The sequence below is a fragment of the Aspergillus fischeri genome, genomic scaffold, assembly GCF_000149645.3.
Source record: "Aspergillus fischeri NRRL 181 1099437636245 genomic scaffold, whole genome shotgun sequence".
In the NCBI taxonomy this organism is placed as follows: Eukaryota; Fungi; Ascomycota; class Eurotiomycetes; order Eurotiales; family Aspergillaceae; genus Aspergillus; species Aspergillus fischeri.
The window spans coordinates 1,503,679-1,520,832 of NW_001509773.1; the positions used below are offsets into that span (position 1 = coordinate 1,503,679).

Consider the following 17,154-nt stretch of genomic DNA (forward strand, 5'->3'; position numbering starts at 1 on the left):
TAATGTAGACAGGTCGGATATAGACAACAATAACAGATGATATTCAAGCCTCCTTGTCATCTTGATATGCGTCCTTCCTCCACCCATGCTCCAATCCAAACACCTCCCCCGTAATAATCCCTTTGATGGTAAACAGCGTATTGATAATCACAATGATCACCAGCATCAGCAGCAACGCTGTTGACCACACATAAAAAGCAGGCGAATCCATAATCTTCCCCAGCTGCACCGCACAGTTCGTATAAACCCCCTGCGTTTGTCAATATCCCTTCCGCTGCAGAAAAGGAGGCAACCTACCCAAGGAAAAACCAACGACCAAGCCCCAAGACTGAACGTCGTACTCTTAAACCCTCCCGGCTGCGCCGCCAATGTATGCAAGATGCTAATAATCGCAAAACACCACCAAAACGTCGCAAACCCCCACGACAGAACCCCCGCGAACTGACTTACCGCGGCAATCGGGCCAGCCGCCTGCGCGCGCAGCAGCGTCCCCCGCGCATACGCAGGGAAACTCTTCTGCACCGCACCTCCCAGAATCTGCAGCGCGAAGCCGCCCTGCCCGAAGGGCCCGCAGAGGATCATATCCTGCCATACTTTCTGCGGAGGGGGCTGCTGATCGGAGAAGTGCTGGAAGAGGATGACGGCGTCGAAGCCGAGGGAGAGGGATATGCCCGCGCCGACGAGGAGGTATGCGACGATGATGACGGGGACTTGGAGGCGGGGGCTGAGCGCGGCGGAGATGCAGATTGTGCCGCCGCCTGCGGCGCAGGTGAGGGCGGCGATGACCGGGAGTAAGATGGCAGGGGGGACGCGCTCGAAGCCGCTGGGTTGGAGTTTGAGTTGGACGTAGGGGATGGTGATGATGGCGAGGGTGGAGAGGAATGCGGCGATCCACCAGAGGACGTAGACACCTATTGCGACGCTGTGGGTGCTGCCGTACTGCAGGGCGACCATCTGGATGATGGTGGTGTAGGTGATGACGATGCTAGCGAGACAGGAGGTCTCGATGAGGTTATGGCGGAGTTCGTAGCCGACTTCTCTGGGGTATCGGATGAGGCGCAGGATGTACAGGAAGAGCGTAACGGCGAGAAGCACGATGGTATAAATCCAGACAATCTTGGCTAGGATACGCAATGCGCCGAACTGGTAGTGCAGTTGGTGCAGGATGACGGAGATGATGCCGGTTCCTTGGGGCATGAGGAACCATTGTGGAGAGAAGTTGAACAGCGCACGGGCTGCAGGGTAGGTTGGAGGATCTGGCATGATATCGATCAATTTGTTGATCAGACATGTCGAGTATGTTGAAGAGGAGTAAAAGGGTTTCATCTATAGAGGAAGATAGACGGAGAATGTCCGGATGACATCACTAATATCATTCCCCACATCAACAAAGCTTATTTCCAGGATTATCCAAGGATAATAGATGTATTATCGATATATCTCTAATTATATCTAGATGTTGATTGATGTAATCACTAATCAACAATATCGCGGACTGTTCAGACAGATAGGTTATTACCTTGTATAGAGTCATCTGAATAGCACATCTTACCTGAACATCATCTCCCCCTTCTCGTCCCGGATGTCAACCCCAAATTCCTAGATAGTCAATTAATATGCTGCTAGGCACATAGTGTCTCAAGCAGTATTATATATAAATACCTCTTCTGCGTTTATCCATAGGTCAACCAGGTCAAGGAAATCATTTCTATGACAAGTCTCCAGGCAAATCATGTACAAGTTCTGTACAACATGCAAGATACATGGCTCTTTACCCTTTCATTTGACTTGGCAAGGTAGGAAGAGCCCATTTTTGCATCCATTCGCTCTCCATAACCTCAGTCGCAGTTGGCCCCTCCTCAGGCCGAAATGCAAGCATAGCCCTCAACATGGCCAACAAGGCAACTTTCTCCTCCTCCTCCACCTCTTGCACCCTAGCCTTCTGCCTTGGCTCCTGCACTGAGTCGCTAAATCGTTGCTCCCAGGTCCTTGGATTGCCGCTGTCGTGTTCCATCGTCGTTGAACCATCTCGTCTAGGAATCCCATTCCACCTACTATTCTAGAGGCAGTTTGCCAAGCATATCAACCTATTCTCTGATTACCCAGTCGGCTGACGGATCGAATCCCCCAAACAGCAGCCGCTGGCTTACAATTTCCCAGATAGTACACGCAAGCGTCCATCTATCATCAGGAAACGAAAGCGGCTCTTGAGATTCGAAGTGAACTTCTGGAGAAACTAAAAGGGCAGGAGCATGAGAATGATGCCCCATTGTGGTAGTCGGCAGGAAGAACTCTCCATAGTCGGTGACGATTACTTGTGCTTCGGATAGAGAAACACGATCGCTTGCTTTTCCTAGCTAGACGGATACAACAGCATGGCTTGAGACTCCGTCTGGGAGTGGACGCTGATCGAGACGCTCCACAGGCTCGGTATGAGGTTGTCCACATTGTTTGTACCACTGCTCTGGCGAGAGAGTGTCATGCTCTGGGGAAGACGAAGTAAGATGTTACCAGCATGAAGATCTGCATGTTTAGCATGTGGGAGAGATGGGTAAGCAAGGGCTACTTACCACCATGGACAATCCCCTGCGAGTGCAGAAACGCCACCGCTTGGGCCAGTTGAGCCGCGATGGCTCTGGCGACAGGCAGCTGGAAGAGTCGAACAGTCGAAGCATCTTTGGCTTCAGCTAGACTCATCATTCCCGGCGACGAAACACAGATGGATCCCCTTGGGTCCGGAAATGGAGAATTCGTCTAGTATGCGAGGGATGTATGCGTCCCCGGCGTGCGGGTTCGTTTTCGATCCTGGAACGCCTAGTTGACGGAGGATGTTGCTTTCTTGGGAGTCAGCTGGATTACCTGCTGCGATTGTGAGCTTTATGGCAACGTATTTCTTAGCTTCCTCGTCCCTTGCTAACCAGACGGTCGAGTATGTACCGAAGCCAAGCTTATGGACAATGCGGTATCGATCGTTCAGCCATGCTCCGATGGGTATTGGATGGTACCCTCCTTGACGGTATCGCTCAAGTTTTTCAACATCGTCGATGGGTATATACTCACCGGTACCACCTGTAGCTGTGGAAGAATTTGGAACGTTCTAGTGTCCAGTATGCGGTGTTGCTATAGTGGAAGGTAGACTCCGCAAGATACAATGCGGACAAGCCATCAGATACACCAGTTAACGCCTTTAACGTTGGGCAAATAGCAAAAACTTGCAGGGGTATGAACCGTATCTTATTATACAAGAGATTATATGCAGAAAGAATTATATAGTCAATGCAATATTGACTTCCGTTTCTCGACGGTCGTGGCAGGGCTTATTCCAGTTCCCATCTCTCATTACTTCCATTTGGCAAGTGTCCGGGGAGCTCCTGCGGGGCACGCGGTGTCTGGTCAACCACCTTTGGGGTGAAGGCCTCCGCAGTCTCAGGTGTCGGTATCGTCTGTCTTCTTCTTCTTCTTTTGATGATTGCGAAGAATACACCAGCGGCGACCAAGGCTATACCAGCCACTCCCCCCACCACAATGCCTGCGATCGCTCCGGAGGATAGTCCGGTGCTTGCACCCTCCATTCTCTGAGACTGTCCAATGTTGCTATTAGACGCGGCCGATTGCGTGGGATCCGAGGTCCCGGTGGATTGGGTGGCATCGACGAGATTGGACACTCCTGGCGGGCAAAAGGACCTGTACACGCGATTGTCCGGATTGACAGCAACAAGATCCTCCTCGGTTGTGGGCTTGGCTGCCCACAGGGTAAACTGGCCGGCGTCTTGATTGACCATGACGTAGGCACTACTGAGGAATTGGCGGCCTAGCTGGGGCAAATCGTCGGCGTTTACTTGTTGCATGGAGTTGAGTACAAGCTCGGGAGCGGACGCGTTGGCCAAGATCGCTCCAGTAGTCTTGTCGATTGTGAGGTCAGGGACGACGAGCTGATCGTTGGCAATGCGTACTTTCAACCCTGAGCTAAGGCTGATGGACAGGTCGCCAGAGTATCTGTATTATTCCTGTAAGCATATGTTCCTCATCCGCACTCGAATTCATGGCCAGGCGAACTCACGGGTTTGTACCTGAAGGATACAGCATCCCATAATAATTGATGCCAAATGAGCGGCCATATGATAACATTCTGTCCCCCGTGATACCCGAGAATCGTTTGAAATATGGCTCGTAAGGGATGGTCATCAGAACAGGGTAATCCGGAACGATGCATGCGGACATGGCAGCCGACTGGCTCCCATCATAAAGACTCGTAGTCGTACCATTATTCCAGTTCAATGAAATGTCTGTGATGGTTACCAACATGCCAGTGCTGCACGCAGGGTTAGAATAGACCAAGCCTTGGGTGAAGTTGGCCCCAGATGCCTTGGCGCGGTCGTAGCCACCAAACACAAAATTGCCGTCCATCTGCGCGTCTGCTGTCACTCCTTGACGGCCCCAAAACATGGCCCATGATCTTGAGGCGATTTTGCCGGTGCTGACGAGAGCATTCAACAAGGTGGAGTTGCGGCCGAGTCCTATAGCCGCCTGCGGATGGTATCCTTCCTCTCCCCAGCCTGACTTCGGCATTCCAACGGGAAATTTGGTCACATTGATGCTCGGTGTGAGGGTTATGGTGTCACTGAATATTTCTAGAGAGGGATATGGCGAACTGTCTGTCGGATAAGAGTCCGTAGAGGTCGCTCCCACAGAAGTCGACTTTGATCTATCGAACAACCCTCCGCGGAAGGTCATGCAGCCCGCTTCGGCCCAGTCCGTGCCACAGCTCCAGCCTGTGGGATAGACAAATGTGTTGTTCAGTGGCCTGGAACCATGTTAGACATAGGCGTTGTAATTTCACGAGTGCCATTCTGTTATGGAGAGAATTACCACTGTGGAAGGAAGGCAAACGGCTGACCAGGTGTCCCTACGGAGACGTCGAGCCCGCGGGCAACTTGATTGTTGGTGAGAGATACATTGCCGACCCGCACGCTGAATGGGGACGGGACACAATCAGCACCAGCTGAGGAGACCATGAGAAGCAGGAAGAGAAGAAACGAGAGCAAACAGGAGCTCGAGGGAGCAGCAGAAAACAATATTCGATCATCCGGCATCTCGATTATCCTCAGATTGGTTTTGAATAGTTACACACCACCCAAGGAGGCACGGGGCATAAGGAAGGAAGTTTTGAACACTGCCACGAGGCTGTCTTACTAGTGTCTAGATCCAACGTCGCCGAACTTCTGTTCGAGGAAGATGGCCAGGCGGATTATGCGCCAGGTAAAGCGCCTAGAGGACCAATATTGCCTGGTTATATTGCGTTATCACAACTTTTAGCCAATCCACTCAGCCCGTGTTTGATTACGGAGTAAACCGTACTTTGTGTCTATTAACAATATCGCCCTGCCCAACGACTTTCCTTTTTCCTGATACCACCAGGACGCAAGTTGACTGCGCCGCTCTACGCATAGTTATGATTGGCCCAAGCTGCCAGGGGTCTCGATGGCTGGCGCCATAGTGCTTGTACTTTTTTGGGATGGCACTGGGAGCGGGCCGCAATGATAATATTAATAAATGGAAAAGTCGTTGACTCGTTAGTTAACTAATAGGACCAACTGAGTCAATGAAAATGTCGGAAGTGGGGCCTTACTTTGCCGGTTAGTTCTCGAGTAGCCCTGCCTAAGATGACATGTTAGTTACATGGCCAGAATGATAATTGTGCCTACACAGTAGATAGGTGCTGGAGTGGAGTGAGTTCTCATGATATTCTCTTGTATTAATCTAAGTCCGTGCTATGACTATGTGGAGCCACTTGTAGAGGGGGAAAAAAAAAACATGGATTTCAGCAATATAGGTCAGAGAGCCCTGTCCGGACCTATGTGTGGAATAATATTAGTAAGCGTATTAACCCGGCTTGTCTGGGATACTTTATAATCATGGGCGCGTGCCCCCAGACTGATGAAAACAACCTCTTCCACCTCCTTTTCGATTTCTTCCCTGCGACCTCGGGCCATGATCCGATCCCACTCCTCACACCTGGTTTGTTTGAAGCAGGCTCGTGCCTGTCTCAATGGTTCAAATCTGCACCCACCAGGCCATGCCACACACTGGCGCTGAGCAAAGCCCCACAATGTCGCCCAGCGGGTAATCGCTCATCATGATTCGTCTTGGAGGACTAGGATATGTTTCTGATACCAACTAACTAGCAGCCTGAGCAGTCGCCACGAAAGTTGAAACAAGCCCAATCATGAACCTCTCTGGGTCCAAAGCTGCGTTGGCATCAGGAATTAGGGGCCTTGCTGAGCAGCTGATCGCCTATCTATCTCCATATCAAGACTAGCTAGGCCGCAGCGAGATTGACGGACCTCTGCATGCTTACTTTTCTGTGATAGACAGGCTCCACACTCCGCAGTCCAGAGTCTCTCTCTCTCTCTCGCCATATCTTCTTGGCGCACTAGGCAGAATGGTCATTCGAATGGAGTCTGCCGCCACTTTCAGGTTCCTCTCATGTTGACCTCCTCTCAGTGTTTACCTGTTCTTTTGGCTGATGTTTCCGTTTGAGCTTATTGCTACCAGAGTCTCATGTCCTGGTTAAGCCTCAGTTCCCAACGGCGGGTTGTACGGCTCTCTGCCACTGTAATTGGCGTGCTTTTTGTTCTTTTCCTCTTACATGTAACACTCACAAGGACGCGGTTTCAATATTCTCCGCTGCCATCTTCCACATCTGGCCCTCGTCGAAATGATTCCGATACGAAGGGCCATCTCCCAAACGCAGAACAGGCACCTACTCTGCCCGCTGAGTATTCGGCGGTGGCCGAGGAGCCATCCTACTGCGCAGATCAATTCGGTATCACATATCTGGAGAAGCTGCGCGACTCGAGAACCGAGTACTGCACTCCAAACTCGCCTTCAGGCTTGACCTGCTTCCACAGTCAATCAGCGTCGGGCTCGCGCATCGACACGTTCTGCTTCGGGCGCGGAGCTGTATACGATCCTGCTCAACGACTTTTTGTTATGGACTGTCAACTGCGGGATTTAGGTGGCGAGAACGTACCCACCTTCGGAAAATTTCACAATTATTGGTACGAGACAGGCCCTGGGATCGTGTTCCAAAAGGCAGTCTCCCTCCAGGGCAAGCTCGACCATACCGTCCCTCCCGTAGTTTCAAACCACACGATCCTGATTCAGCGAGAAGGGGCGGGGAATGTCTGGCATTCTCTCATGGAGATCTTTTCCATGACCATGACCTTCGATGTTCTGCGCATGACTGCGGGCCCCAACCCGCACAGGCCGCTTTTCAGTATTGGTGACATCGAAAACACACAGGTCGTCATCCTGGATGAGATCGAAGATGGGCCCTACTTTGACCTGTGGAAGATTTTCGCTCAGCGGCCACCACTCCGAATCAGCGATCTGCGTCCGACCAACGAGTTCGAGAACCTGATTGTGCCCCTGGCGGGCGGATCGAACCCCCTCTGGCAGGGTGATTGGGAGATCCATTCATGCGAAGACTCTGCACTGGTCCATACCTTTTCCAGACGGGTCCTCTCTCACTTCCATGTGGAATTTCGCCGACCCCGGCAGGGCCCGCAGATCGTGGTGACTTTTATCGACCGGACGGGAAGCCGAAAGCTGATCAATCAGGAGGACTACTTCAAAACAGTCAAAAAGCAATTTCCCCATATCACCGTTCAGATGATTGACTTTGCCAGCATTCCATTCCGGGAGCAGCTGAGGATTGCCCAGGAATCTGACATATTGGTGGGCGTGCACGGCGCCGGTCTCACGCACGGTATCTTCCTCCCATCCGGCTCTGTGATGGTCGAGATTCTCCCGCCGGGTTTGAATCACAAGGGCTTTCGCAACCTTGCTTCGCTACTTGGGCATTTGTATTTCAGCGCTCACGCAACGAAGCCGGCTAAAACTGTGAAGCGCGACGACTGGCATAACGATGACGTTTATCTCGAGCATGAAAAGTTCATGGAGTTAATGAATGTTGCCATCAAGGCTTTGTATAACAGAGGAGAGCGGAACTACGACGTGAACTGATCCAAGGGGTCATGTTGCACGGGATGTGCTGCCAATATAAGCTGGCCAATGCGTTAAGAACTCGTATATAGTGATGCGATTGATTGCACTTGGACAAATAAGGCAAATTATCTTCGAGATTTGGAGTGCTATTTCTCGTCTTTCCGGGTATAATCACTTTCCAACCATGCTCGAACTCTTGAGGCTTCTTATCAATTGACGTGTGAGATGATATCCTCTCATACTTGTACAATGACGATACAGCGGTTAGATTCCAAGCTGGCAGGCCCAAACTGCGGCGCAGCCCGCAGCTTTAGTATCAAATCATGCATGCCGCTGTTTCAGAATGTGATTTTCCCAAAATACCTCCCTCACGCATTCATAAGCGCCGACTTTCCCTATCACTTTAATCCCCTCCTCAAAATGCCATTCTCATCCTCCTTTTACCTCCTAAAAACCAAACAACATGGCATGTTACTACCGCAACGGCACCCACGCCGTAGACGACACCCCCTGCCCAAACGCCAACACCTGCTGCCCCTCCGGCGCAACATGCACGGATAACCTCCTCTGCCGCGACAAGAACAACCACGCCAACGGCTCGCTGACTAACTTCCCCGATGGCCATTCGTATAACTACACGGGTCTCTACTATACCCCCTCCTGCCAGGATAAGAGCTACAAGGGGTGTTCCATAGCTTGTACGACGTGTACGTTTCCCCCCTAAGCCTACTGACAAGGTGGCTGTGCTGATGATGTTAGATGATTCATACCGCGGGCAGTATATCTGGGCGTGTAATGCCGCGCTGACGAGGTACTGTTGTCATGAGGATGAGGCGAGTTTGGGTCAGGGGGATTGCTGCGAGGGTGGGACGTTTGAGTTGGCGGCGCCTGTGTCTGGGTCTCCGTCTGTTTCTGCTTCTGCTTCTGCTTCTGCGACTTCGAGTTCGAGTTCGATGTTGGCTAGTGCGCCGTCGGCGTCTGTTACGTCCTCAGCCGCGACGGCAACAGCAGCAGCTACAACGAGCCTGTCAACAGGCGCAAAAGCTGGCATTGGGGTTGGCGCTGCAGGAGCAGGGATCATCATCATCGTGCTGGTTGCACTGCTACTCAGAGCACGCAGACTTGCCGCCAACACACCAGGGCAAAGTCAAAGTGAAAAGAATACATTTTGGACAAGTGGAGCCAGAGCCAGAGCCAGACGAGCGGAACTCGAGTCGTGCGCTTACGCACCACCGAGCGAACTGTCTGCGAAGCCGGCACCCAGCCGCTTCGAACTGGGTTCTTAATATGTACATGACTTGATTATGACTGCATCAGTTATGACCGCAACCGTACAGTCGATGAAACATATACGCGAATATCTACAAGAAAAGAACTGGAAGACGCAGACTACAGACGGAAGAAAGTCGACAGTGTAGGTGAGATCGACTGCTTCTTCACGCTTGGTGGCTTGGACTCGGTGGCCGGTTTGGACTCGGTGCTCGGTTTGGGGGTTCCTGGTCGAGAGTGTTGTCGGTAGAACCGGAAGGGCTGTGAGTCTATGGGTGAGACGCCCAGAGCACGCTCCGAGGTGTTGCTACTGGAGGCATAGTGCCGGCGTTCCTTGATGGGCCAGGTGGAGAGACAGGCGCGGGGGAGGAGCCCTTGCTTTTCGGTGTCGGTCAGTGTGCATAATGCCTGGGGAGTCAGTCGATATACCCAGAGGAACTGGTGGACTAGACTTACCCATCCGTCGTCAAAGATTTGCTCCAAGCGCACCATCTGTCCCTCGCCAACCTGCAGCTGGCCGTCGCTGCGGGACGTAAAGTCCATTTCGACACGGTACACCTGCTTTGTCCACAGTTTCACCGATGACACCTCCGGCTGCATCTGGGAGGGCGCTCGCCCAGAATATGCGGGGCTTCCCTCCCGCGAGGTGCGTGGTGGGGGTGACTGCCGCTGGGATGGAGCCGAGGTGTACTGCGACGGCGAGGGGCTTGGCTCCCGGACCGCCTCCTGGTGTCGCTTGCCCTCCCCCGAGATACGTCCCGCCAGTGCGTCGACGCTGATCTCCGCAGGGTTACTCATGGCGACAGTGCCAGAGGAAACACTCCGCACTTTGACCAGGTCCAGACTATCGCTGATGTCACATGGAGGCTGAAACTGATCCGCTTGCGGGTAGCTGTCGTAGGCGCGCGAGTACGGAGTGCGACTGCTCATGGGGCTCCATGTCGAGGACGCGTTGTCTTTCTGCGGCAGAGGCTGCGCTTTGAACGGTGCTGTTACTGTTTTGACCGTCGACGAACCGTTGGCGTATAGACCGGCGACAATCTTTTGCAGACGCGTCGGCGGCGGTGGGGGGGCGTGTTCGAACTCCTGTGCGAAGACATAGCCGTGGGAATAGCGGCTGCGCCTGTCGGGGGGCTGTTTTCTGCCTCGTAATGGTCTAACCTTGTCCGCAGCCAGGGTGAACAAATTGCTTCTTATCTGGTTGCTTTGTGTCTGGTCGTTGGAGTAAATGCTGCTGCTTCTGTCATTGATGGATGGCGATTTCTCCCTGGAAGCCTTGAAGATATCCGTTACATTGACCAGCGTGGAGGTACTGCTTGTATACAGATTTGAAGCGAATCTGTACGCTGGATTTGGCTTCTCTGTCGGCGGCGGCGACTCTTCCCCTCGGATGGGCCTCAGGAGAGCCCGCTTCTTGCGATACAGCCACCAGACGATTATCCCAATCAAGATGATGGCGAGGCTCACAGCTGAGATGACAATCCCCGCCTGCGCGCCAGGGGTCATCGTTTCCCAGCGAGGGGCGGCGGGAGCTGAGGTGGAGGTGGCATGGGATGCGCTCTTGGTAAAACTAGCCCGAGTGGAGGTCGGCATCGAGACGGTATGAAGGGTGGTACGGATGGTAGAGTTGTAAGAGGTGGTCGAAGATGTCGTTGATGAAGAGGCGTTTGTCGAGGTAGTCATTGTGGCGATAAGTTGAAGTGGATGGTCGAAATGTCCTTGACGCAGATCCAGGGGCACTTCTGACGGCAGGGCCGCGGGTTTTACAGCAGCGGCCTTGGGGTCAGGCAGTGTGTCTGTTATTGTTCCACGAAGCATTCCAGACTCGCTCGAGCCGTGTCCGTCAAGCATTGCGTCTGCTGTCGCGATTGGCTTCGTCTCTGTGTTACCGACTTCATTGGGAGGATCTGCAACGACTGACAGTCGAGCATTACCAGGATGATACATCCCATTATCATACGATCGCCCTGGGACTTCTTGTGATAAAGCTTTTAAGCCCTGATCTCCTACAGGGATACTCGCAGTGACAGATGTCATGTCGATGGTGGTGACGCAAGAATGTTAGGGATGAAGAGTCCGGACAACTTAGATGCCAGCTCAGTCGCACAAGCATTATTATAAAATTGAATGATTTGTTTGTTTATTTTGATGCTGAAATCCTGCCCTTTCAAGACATCCTATTAATAGTGTGATGCTGTGATGCTTTTGCGGATGACCTCGACCATGCGCCAAGAATGTTGTGGAAAGCTGGAATGACGCCCCTGGATCGGGGGGTCAGCTTTTCATAAAGTCAAACCCCCATAGTCTGTTACTGGAAGGTTACGCCGAGGATCGAGTCGGACAGTGGTGTAGAGGGACATCTTGCGTCAAACGGTCGATCGGTGGAATGTGAGTCGTCGATGTAGTGGTGGTAGAGTCTGCGGATGAAAGCAATCAACATGGCTACTGACTCGTAGTCCGCAGAAGCATGGAAAGCAATTTATCGGTCAACCGGGGAAGAAGTCCGTTCAATCGACCTTGTCCTCGGGGAGGAACTACTTTGATTATCCTCGCTCTGCATGGATAACATCATATCAGAATCTGTGAAGCATACCAGAAACTTGCCCTCTGGGCTGTTCCATGGAGAAGAGAATGTCTTCCGCTGTATCACGCTAGTTCATTCTGAGTTTGGAAGAACCTGCAATCAAGTTTCCTGTGACCCCGCAAAAGAAGAGGGCTATGTGTTGTGAAGATGTTTTGCGGTCTGATGGAGGGTTGCTGTTGTTGTTGTTGCGGTTGGCATATTACTTAACGTCCGGCGCGGCACGGCCAACCCACGCCACCGGACCCATGGGGTATTGTACGTGCTAAGCCATCATTATGTATTGTGCATGCAGATGTGCTGTATTAGAAACCAATCTAGCTAAAGCAGTGTTACGTGCCCAGTCGGCTGAGGTTTTCGAGCATGTGAGATGGACTCGCTGAGTGTGGCGCACGAGCTGGGAATCAGCTTCTGGTGGTCAATCTGGCGGGGTTGCCCGGGGAGCAGAAGGATAGTAGGCAAAAACCAATGGTAATGTCGATGGATTGTTTGATCTGTCATGGAATGCGTTGTTTCAGTCTGGCATTCCAGTGGCATCATAGCCGGGCATGAGTATTCGCCCTTGATTGAATCGACCCAAGCAGTAGAAAGCAATGGCAGCCATGTGCAACTTATCGTAGTCTAGAATAATGTTAGTTGTCATGGATTCAGTGTTTATCACAGAGTGTTTGCAGGCGTACACTGTAAATTGAATCTCCCAATGTGCCACTGATTTAGCTCAGGACTGCCTCGTTCTGGAACACATGTCTGAAGCCAGTGGGATCATATAACCGACCCTGAAACTTAGTGGAAGGGTCGGTTAGGAGTCGATGAATGAGGTCTAGAGGTGACGACTCTGGTGATTGATCTCTTCATGTTGGAATCATGATCTTCGTCTTCATTGATGGCTGGGCTGTTGATATAGATGGAGTATTGTATCAACAGGAGCATTTATCTGGCTCGCAGCACTTGTAGTCAGTTTAAAGCAGCTGATCTAACATGAAGGGTGCTGGAGCAATCTAATATAATAGACTGAATGGTTGAATTATATGACTGTTGTTAGTAGGTAATCTTGTGGTTCCAATGATCTCGTCCTACCCAGTGTTCTAGTCTAGAGAGGAAATCCAGCCGAAATATATAACCGACCCCATACTGTTCTGAAGCACAACTCCAAGAACAACACTAATACCATTCCTATATACTAGAACCAGAAATGTCTTGGACCTATTACTGTAAGTCGAATCTCTTGACATCAATTATCCTCCTGCAATCAGCCGGTGAGAAGTGATATAATCATGGCCTGAGACGTTGCGATCGGTACTGAGTACAATATTGACGAAGCTAATTAGCATCACTCTACCCCTGCATAACTACAAACTACTGTGAGGCTCATTGTATATCAGTAGAGAGGTATATCTGCTGCTGAAAGCTGTCTGAATTGGTGACCTCGGCTGAAGCTTCCGGGGCAATCCAAAACAGGTAATAAGCTGCTAGCTGCCTCAGGCACAAACAAACCGTCCGATTCATCCCGATCAGGGGTCAGCAATCACTCTCTTGACTGAGGAATCTTTTGATATACGAGTATTACAGTGCAATCCTGCAATTATACTCCGTATGTTCATGACCTCTCGAATATCAACCTACTTATGTACTCTTGTACTCATTAGGGAGGTGCTCTCCTGAAAAGCGTCGAGTGAACATCGGAGGAAATCGGCAGTGGTAGCTTCAGAGCAAAAGGAATGCCTGTACGCAGCATGGGTGCATGCTTCAAGCACTGGCAGGGAATAATTACAGAGGTGGATTACGTAACAGTGCATATGCAATCACCAGGTCATGATGATCAGCTGCCGGGAAATGAGGCTGAGTGGTGAAGCTACCTGCAGGACGCTACTGCTAATTTCCTCTTTTTCAACATCAACAGTATCAATTGACCTCCGTAGATGTCGAATATTCAGAAGCTGTGTAGATATATGTGAAGGCAAGAGATCGATATCAAACTATCCCAAGGTAGCAAACAAAACGTAGACTACGTATCCTCTGCGGTGTGTACTGTCGGTGACCTCAGGATGATCTATCCGCAGAAATTTCAGGCTAAAACACGGAGGATTCTAGCCTGCTTCGGAGAAAGGCAAAACAGGGCGAACCCTCTGATGTATCCAGGGATATATAACCGGTGCAGCTTCCCTCGGATGAGTCGCATTTGACCTCTCAATTTGACCACTCCAGAGGTCTCTTTCAAGAACAGCTGAGCTGAGGACAAGTGCCTTCCCACAGCTCAGAGAGAACGTGACGGATCGATGAGGCCAAACCAGTCGGTGAGACATTTGGTTTGGCAGTTTCCCTCGGAACAAGAGAACTATTTTTCCCTCCAGCCGAAACCAGTGGCTGGTCTCTTCCTGTTCTGGTCGTTTCTGGCGCACAAACTCCGGTTCTGGTGGAGCCGCAGCCCGAATCGGCCCGGTTTTATTGACTCCGACACGGCGGCCTGCTTCTTTGCTGTTTATGATTGGCGGAGAGCTTTGGGTCTGGTGGGTCGAACCAAATTATCGGACCCATAATTTGATCCACCGCACGAGAAAAAAATTCGTCATCCATCCTGCTCTTGCCAGCTCCAGCTCTCTCCCTTTTGTCTGCTGCCATTCTTCTGTCAATTGCTTGGATTTATTGTCAATGACTCAATTGACACTAAATAGTGTAGTAGATAGTAAGTCAGAGTAAATATGTATCAATAATAGTAGAGTGGAGGATCGATGGTTAGTCTGTGGACTCTACGGAGCTGCGCGGCCTGCAAGGACCCTGAATAATTGGCTGTACCAGGACAAATGCCACCTTGGCCATAACCCGGACGAACCCGATAAGTGCATCCGGAGTGGGAAGGCCAGGTAGGTTGTCTGGTCAATGAGATACCTTGGAGATACGGATAGAGGACGACTGCTAGGGCTTGCTCCCAACGCACTAACACCGACTGGTGAAAATTCGGCATGGAAGTATTTATGTCCTTGATGGGTCTCTGGGTCATCCTGCCCTCCCGCCTTTTTCTCCCCCCAAAAGCTCTCCCAGCTCTCCTTTTTCCTTTCTCTCCTCTTTTTTTTCCTTTCCTTCCACACACTCTAACCTACCTTCTTTGAGACCATCTCCAATCTCAAAAAACACCACCACAAAAATCACAATGGCCTCCTCTCGTGTCTTTGCCTCTCGCCTGGCCTCCCAGATGGCCGCAACCACCAAGGTTGCCCGTCCTGCTGCTCGTCTCCAGCTGGCTCCCAAGCGGACCTTCACCACCCAGCGCAAGACCGCTCTCCCCATGACCCCCTTCCAGACCGTCAAGCGTCAGCAGCCCAGCCTCATCCAGGCCAACGCTCGCCAGGTCTTCGCCAACGTCCAGTCCCGCCGCCAGTACTCCTCTGAAATCGCCGATGCCATGGTCCAGGTCTCCCAGAACATGGGTATGGGCTCTGCCGCCATCGGTCTCGGTGGTGCCGGTATCGGTATCGGTCTCGTCTTCGGTGCCCTCCTCCTCGGTGTCTCCCGCAACCCTGCTCTGCGTGGTCAGCTCTTCTCCTACGCCATTCTGGGTTTCGCTTTCGTCGAAGCCATCGGTCTGTTCGACCTGATGGTTGCCATGATGTGCAAGTACGTCTAAACGACTTGACCTCTGGGTCCAGGATGTGCACGTTGGGACTAGTTTTTTGAACGGACGGGACGAAACGAAACGAATCAAAAATCTTTCAATACAACGCTGCATATCTGATGAAACAAGACCAACTTCTTGCTTTCAACTTCTCCGTCCGGCGTTGTGTGCGTTGGCTCGGGGGGTGTGTGTTTTAGAGGTAATTTGTGGTGGTCTTTTTGATATATCATGTACTACTTTTCCGCCAGCAATCATCCCAATCAAATAAACTGTACATATAGAGTTTAAAATGGCCACTCACCTGGAGCTCTCTACCTTGCACGTATTCTTTCATGCACAGTAGAATTGATCATGGGGAAGCTTGACAGTTGGCCAATGTCAGTAGTGGACAATCTCTACGGAGTCAAATGCCAGGGTGGATTTGAGATTCCCGCTTTCTCGCTTTTCCGATCTTGTCCTTAGCAACTACTGTTCAATTACGGACAATTCAGCGACTATAATCATTAATGCAATCAATTGCGTTGCGTCGCCGTCTTCAGTTGACTGAGATCTGTGCGGTTGGACTCGGCAATCGGATCACAAACGACCTCTCAACCACCACTTGTTTGCTAACGGACCAAAAAGGAGTCGTTGGAAATGGATACATACATACAGACGCGTATGCAAAAATAATGATAGCCCAGCTCAGTTAACACACCGCCAAGTACAAGTCCTCAAACAACACTGAACCGACAGGGAACCGCAACTGCAATTGCAATTATTGCAGCGTACCAGTTGCCGAGTCACCGCCTGCAACCGAAGTACCTTACCTTACGGGCTTACGGACAACGGGATACGGTAGGACTCAGGCCTATTTCCGATTCGATGCGAGATCGGGAGGTCGTGGCTGTTCTGCAGCAATGCCGGGATTTTGCTTCCAGTCATATGCGAGAGGGATTCATCATCCTGCTGAAGAATGGATGCATATCCTTATGCAGAGAAGCTAGTTATGAACCCCGAAAGGGGTAGACCGGGATATCTACACGCACGCGTTGTTATGGTGATGGTATGTATCACGTGTTCTGATAGAGGACAGTGTTGTAATTAAGAAGAGAAATCATCATTATTATAGGATAGAGGGAGTAGTCTGTTGTATAGTGCTGAATAGAGTCAATGGAGTTGGTGGGACAAGGTCAGCACAGTATGCTGTTGATATATATAGCCTTGACGGGGATGAACCGAAGATTGATGCTGAACTACAGAGTAGCAACTGCACTCTTGTCAGGAATTAAAGCTTGTAGTAGATAGTGATATATATTCTTCCATCACCTCTTGCTTGGAATGACGACTGGCCACCGAAACTGACGTCGAGGTCAGCAACTACAAGCTCTAGGCACTTTATACCACTGACCTCTTCAAGCAAGATGCTTAACCATCACTTCATACACCGTAGTTCCTCTATACTTGTCTCAATCATTGCCGTAACATGATGCTAATGGTGATTAATACCCCACACTCCGCACTCCACAGTCAGGACTCACGGGCACTCCCGGGATGAGATGCCTATCAACAGACCATCCTCAACAATACCATTGAAGACAAAAGACAATTGAAGAATCATGTCCATACATGACCTCTACATATCCCAACCCTCACCTACTGTACCACAAAGCCCTGCCGAAACCACAAGCAGCTGACTAACCGT

The 17,154-nt window shown here is 51.1% G+C and overlaps 7 protein-coding genes across 7 annotated transcripts, besides 2 other annotated features; 3 read left to right on the forward strand and 4 right to left on the reverse strand.

Moving 5' to 3' along the window:
* Positions 1 to 43: 43 nt before the first annotated feature.
* NFIA_106600 (putative malic acid transport protein) lies at positions 44 to 1,263 on the reverse strand (the record flags this gene model as incomplete). Its single annotated transcript, XM_001267068.1, has 2 exons — positions 44 to 223; positions 451 to 1,263. The coding sequence occupies 2 exons, from the start codon at positions 1,261 to 1,263 to the stop codon at positions 44 to 46; spliced, it is 993 nt and encodes a 330-aa protein (XP_001267069.1).
* Positions 1,264 to 1,638: 375 nt separating this feature from the next.
* NFIA_106610 (uncharacterized protein) lies at positions 1,639 to 2,014 on the reverse strand (the record flags this gene model as incomplete). Its single annotated transcript, XM_001267069.1, has 2 exons — positions 1,639 to 1,708; positions 1,776 to 2,014. The coding sequence occupies 2 exons, from the start codon at positions 2,012 to 2,014 to the stop codon at positions 1,639 to 1,641; spliced, it is 309 nt and encodes a 102-aa protein (XP_001267070.1).
* A 1,303-nt stretch (positions 2,015 to 3,317) lies between these two features.
* On the reverse strand, positions 3,318 to 5,093 carry ap3 (putative aspartic-type endopeptidase; the record flags this gene model as incomplete). The annotated part of the gene is made up of 3 exons (XM_001267070.1): positions 3,318 to 3,996; positions 4,061 to 4,804; positions 4,870 to 5,093. 3 exons carry the CDS (start codon positions 5,091 to 5,093, stop codon positions 3,318 to 3,320), a joined length of 1,647 nt encoding a protein of 548 aa, XP_001267071.1.
* Positions 5,094 to 6,479: 1,386 nt separating this feature from the next.
* Positions 6,480 to 6,512: a microsatellite.
* Positions 6,513 to 6,561: 49 nt separating this feature from the next.
* NFIA_106630 (DUF563 domain protein) lies at positions 6,562 to 8,028 on the forward strand (the record flags this gene model as incomplete). The annotated part of the gene is made up of 1 exon (XM_001267071.1): positions 6,562 to 8,028. The coding sequence occupies one exon, from the start codon at positions 6,562 to 6,564 to the stop codon at positions 8,026 to 8,028; it is 1,467 nt and encodes a 488-aa protein (XP_001267072.1).
* A 445-nt stretch (positions 8,029 to 8,473) lies between these two features.
* Positions 8,474 to 9,296, forward strand: NFIA_106640 (uncharacterized protein; the record flags this gene model as incomplete). The annotated part of the gene is made up of 2 exons (XM_001267072.1): positions 8,474 to 8,717; positions 8,770 to 9,296. 2 exons carry the CDS (start codon positions 8,474 to 8,476, stop codon positions 9,294 to 9,296), a joined length of 771 nt encoding a protein of 256 aa, XP_001267073.1.
* A 103-nt stretch (positions 9,297 to 9,399) lies between these two features.
* Positions 9,400 to 11,316, reverse strand: NFIA_106650 (uncharacterized protein; the record flags this gene model as incomplete). The annotated part of the gene is made up of 1 exon (XM_001267073.1): positions 9,400 to 11,316. One exon carries the CDS (start codon positions 11,314 to 11,316, stop codon positions 9,400 to 9,402), a length of 1,917 nt encoding a protein of 638 aa, XP_001267074.1.
* Positions 9,461 to 9,499: a microsatellite.
* Positions 11,317 to 15,008: 3,692 nt separating the features above from the next.
* On the forward strand, positions 15,009 to 15,482 carry NFIA_106660 (ATP synthase subunit C family protein; the record flags this gene model as incomplete). Its single annotated transcript, XM_001267074.1, has 1 exon — positions 15,009 to 15,482. One exon carries the CDS (start codon positions 15,009 to 15,011, stop codon positions 15,480 to 15,482), a length of 474 nt encoding a protein of 157 aa, XP_001267075.1.
* Between the last annotated feature and the right edge of the window lie 1,672 nt (positions 15,483 to 17,154).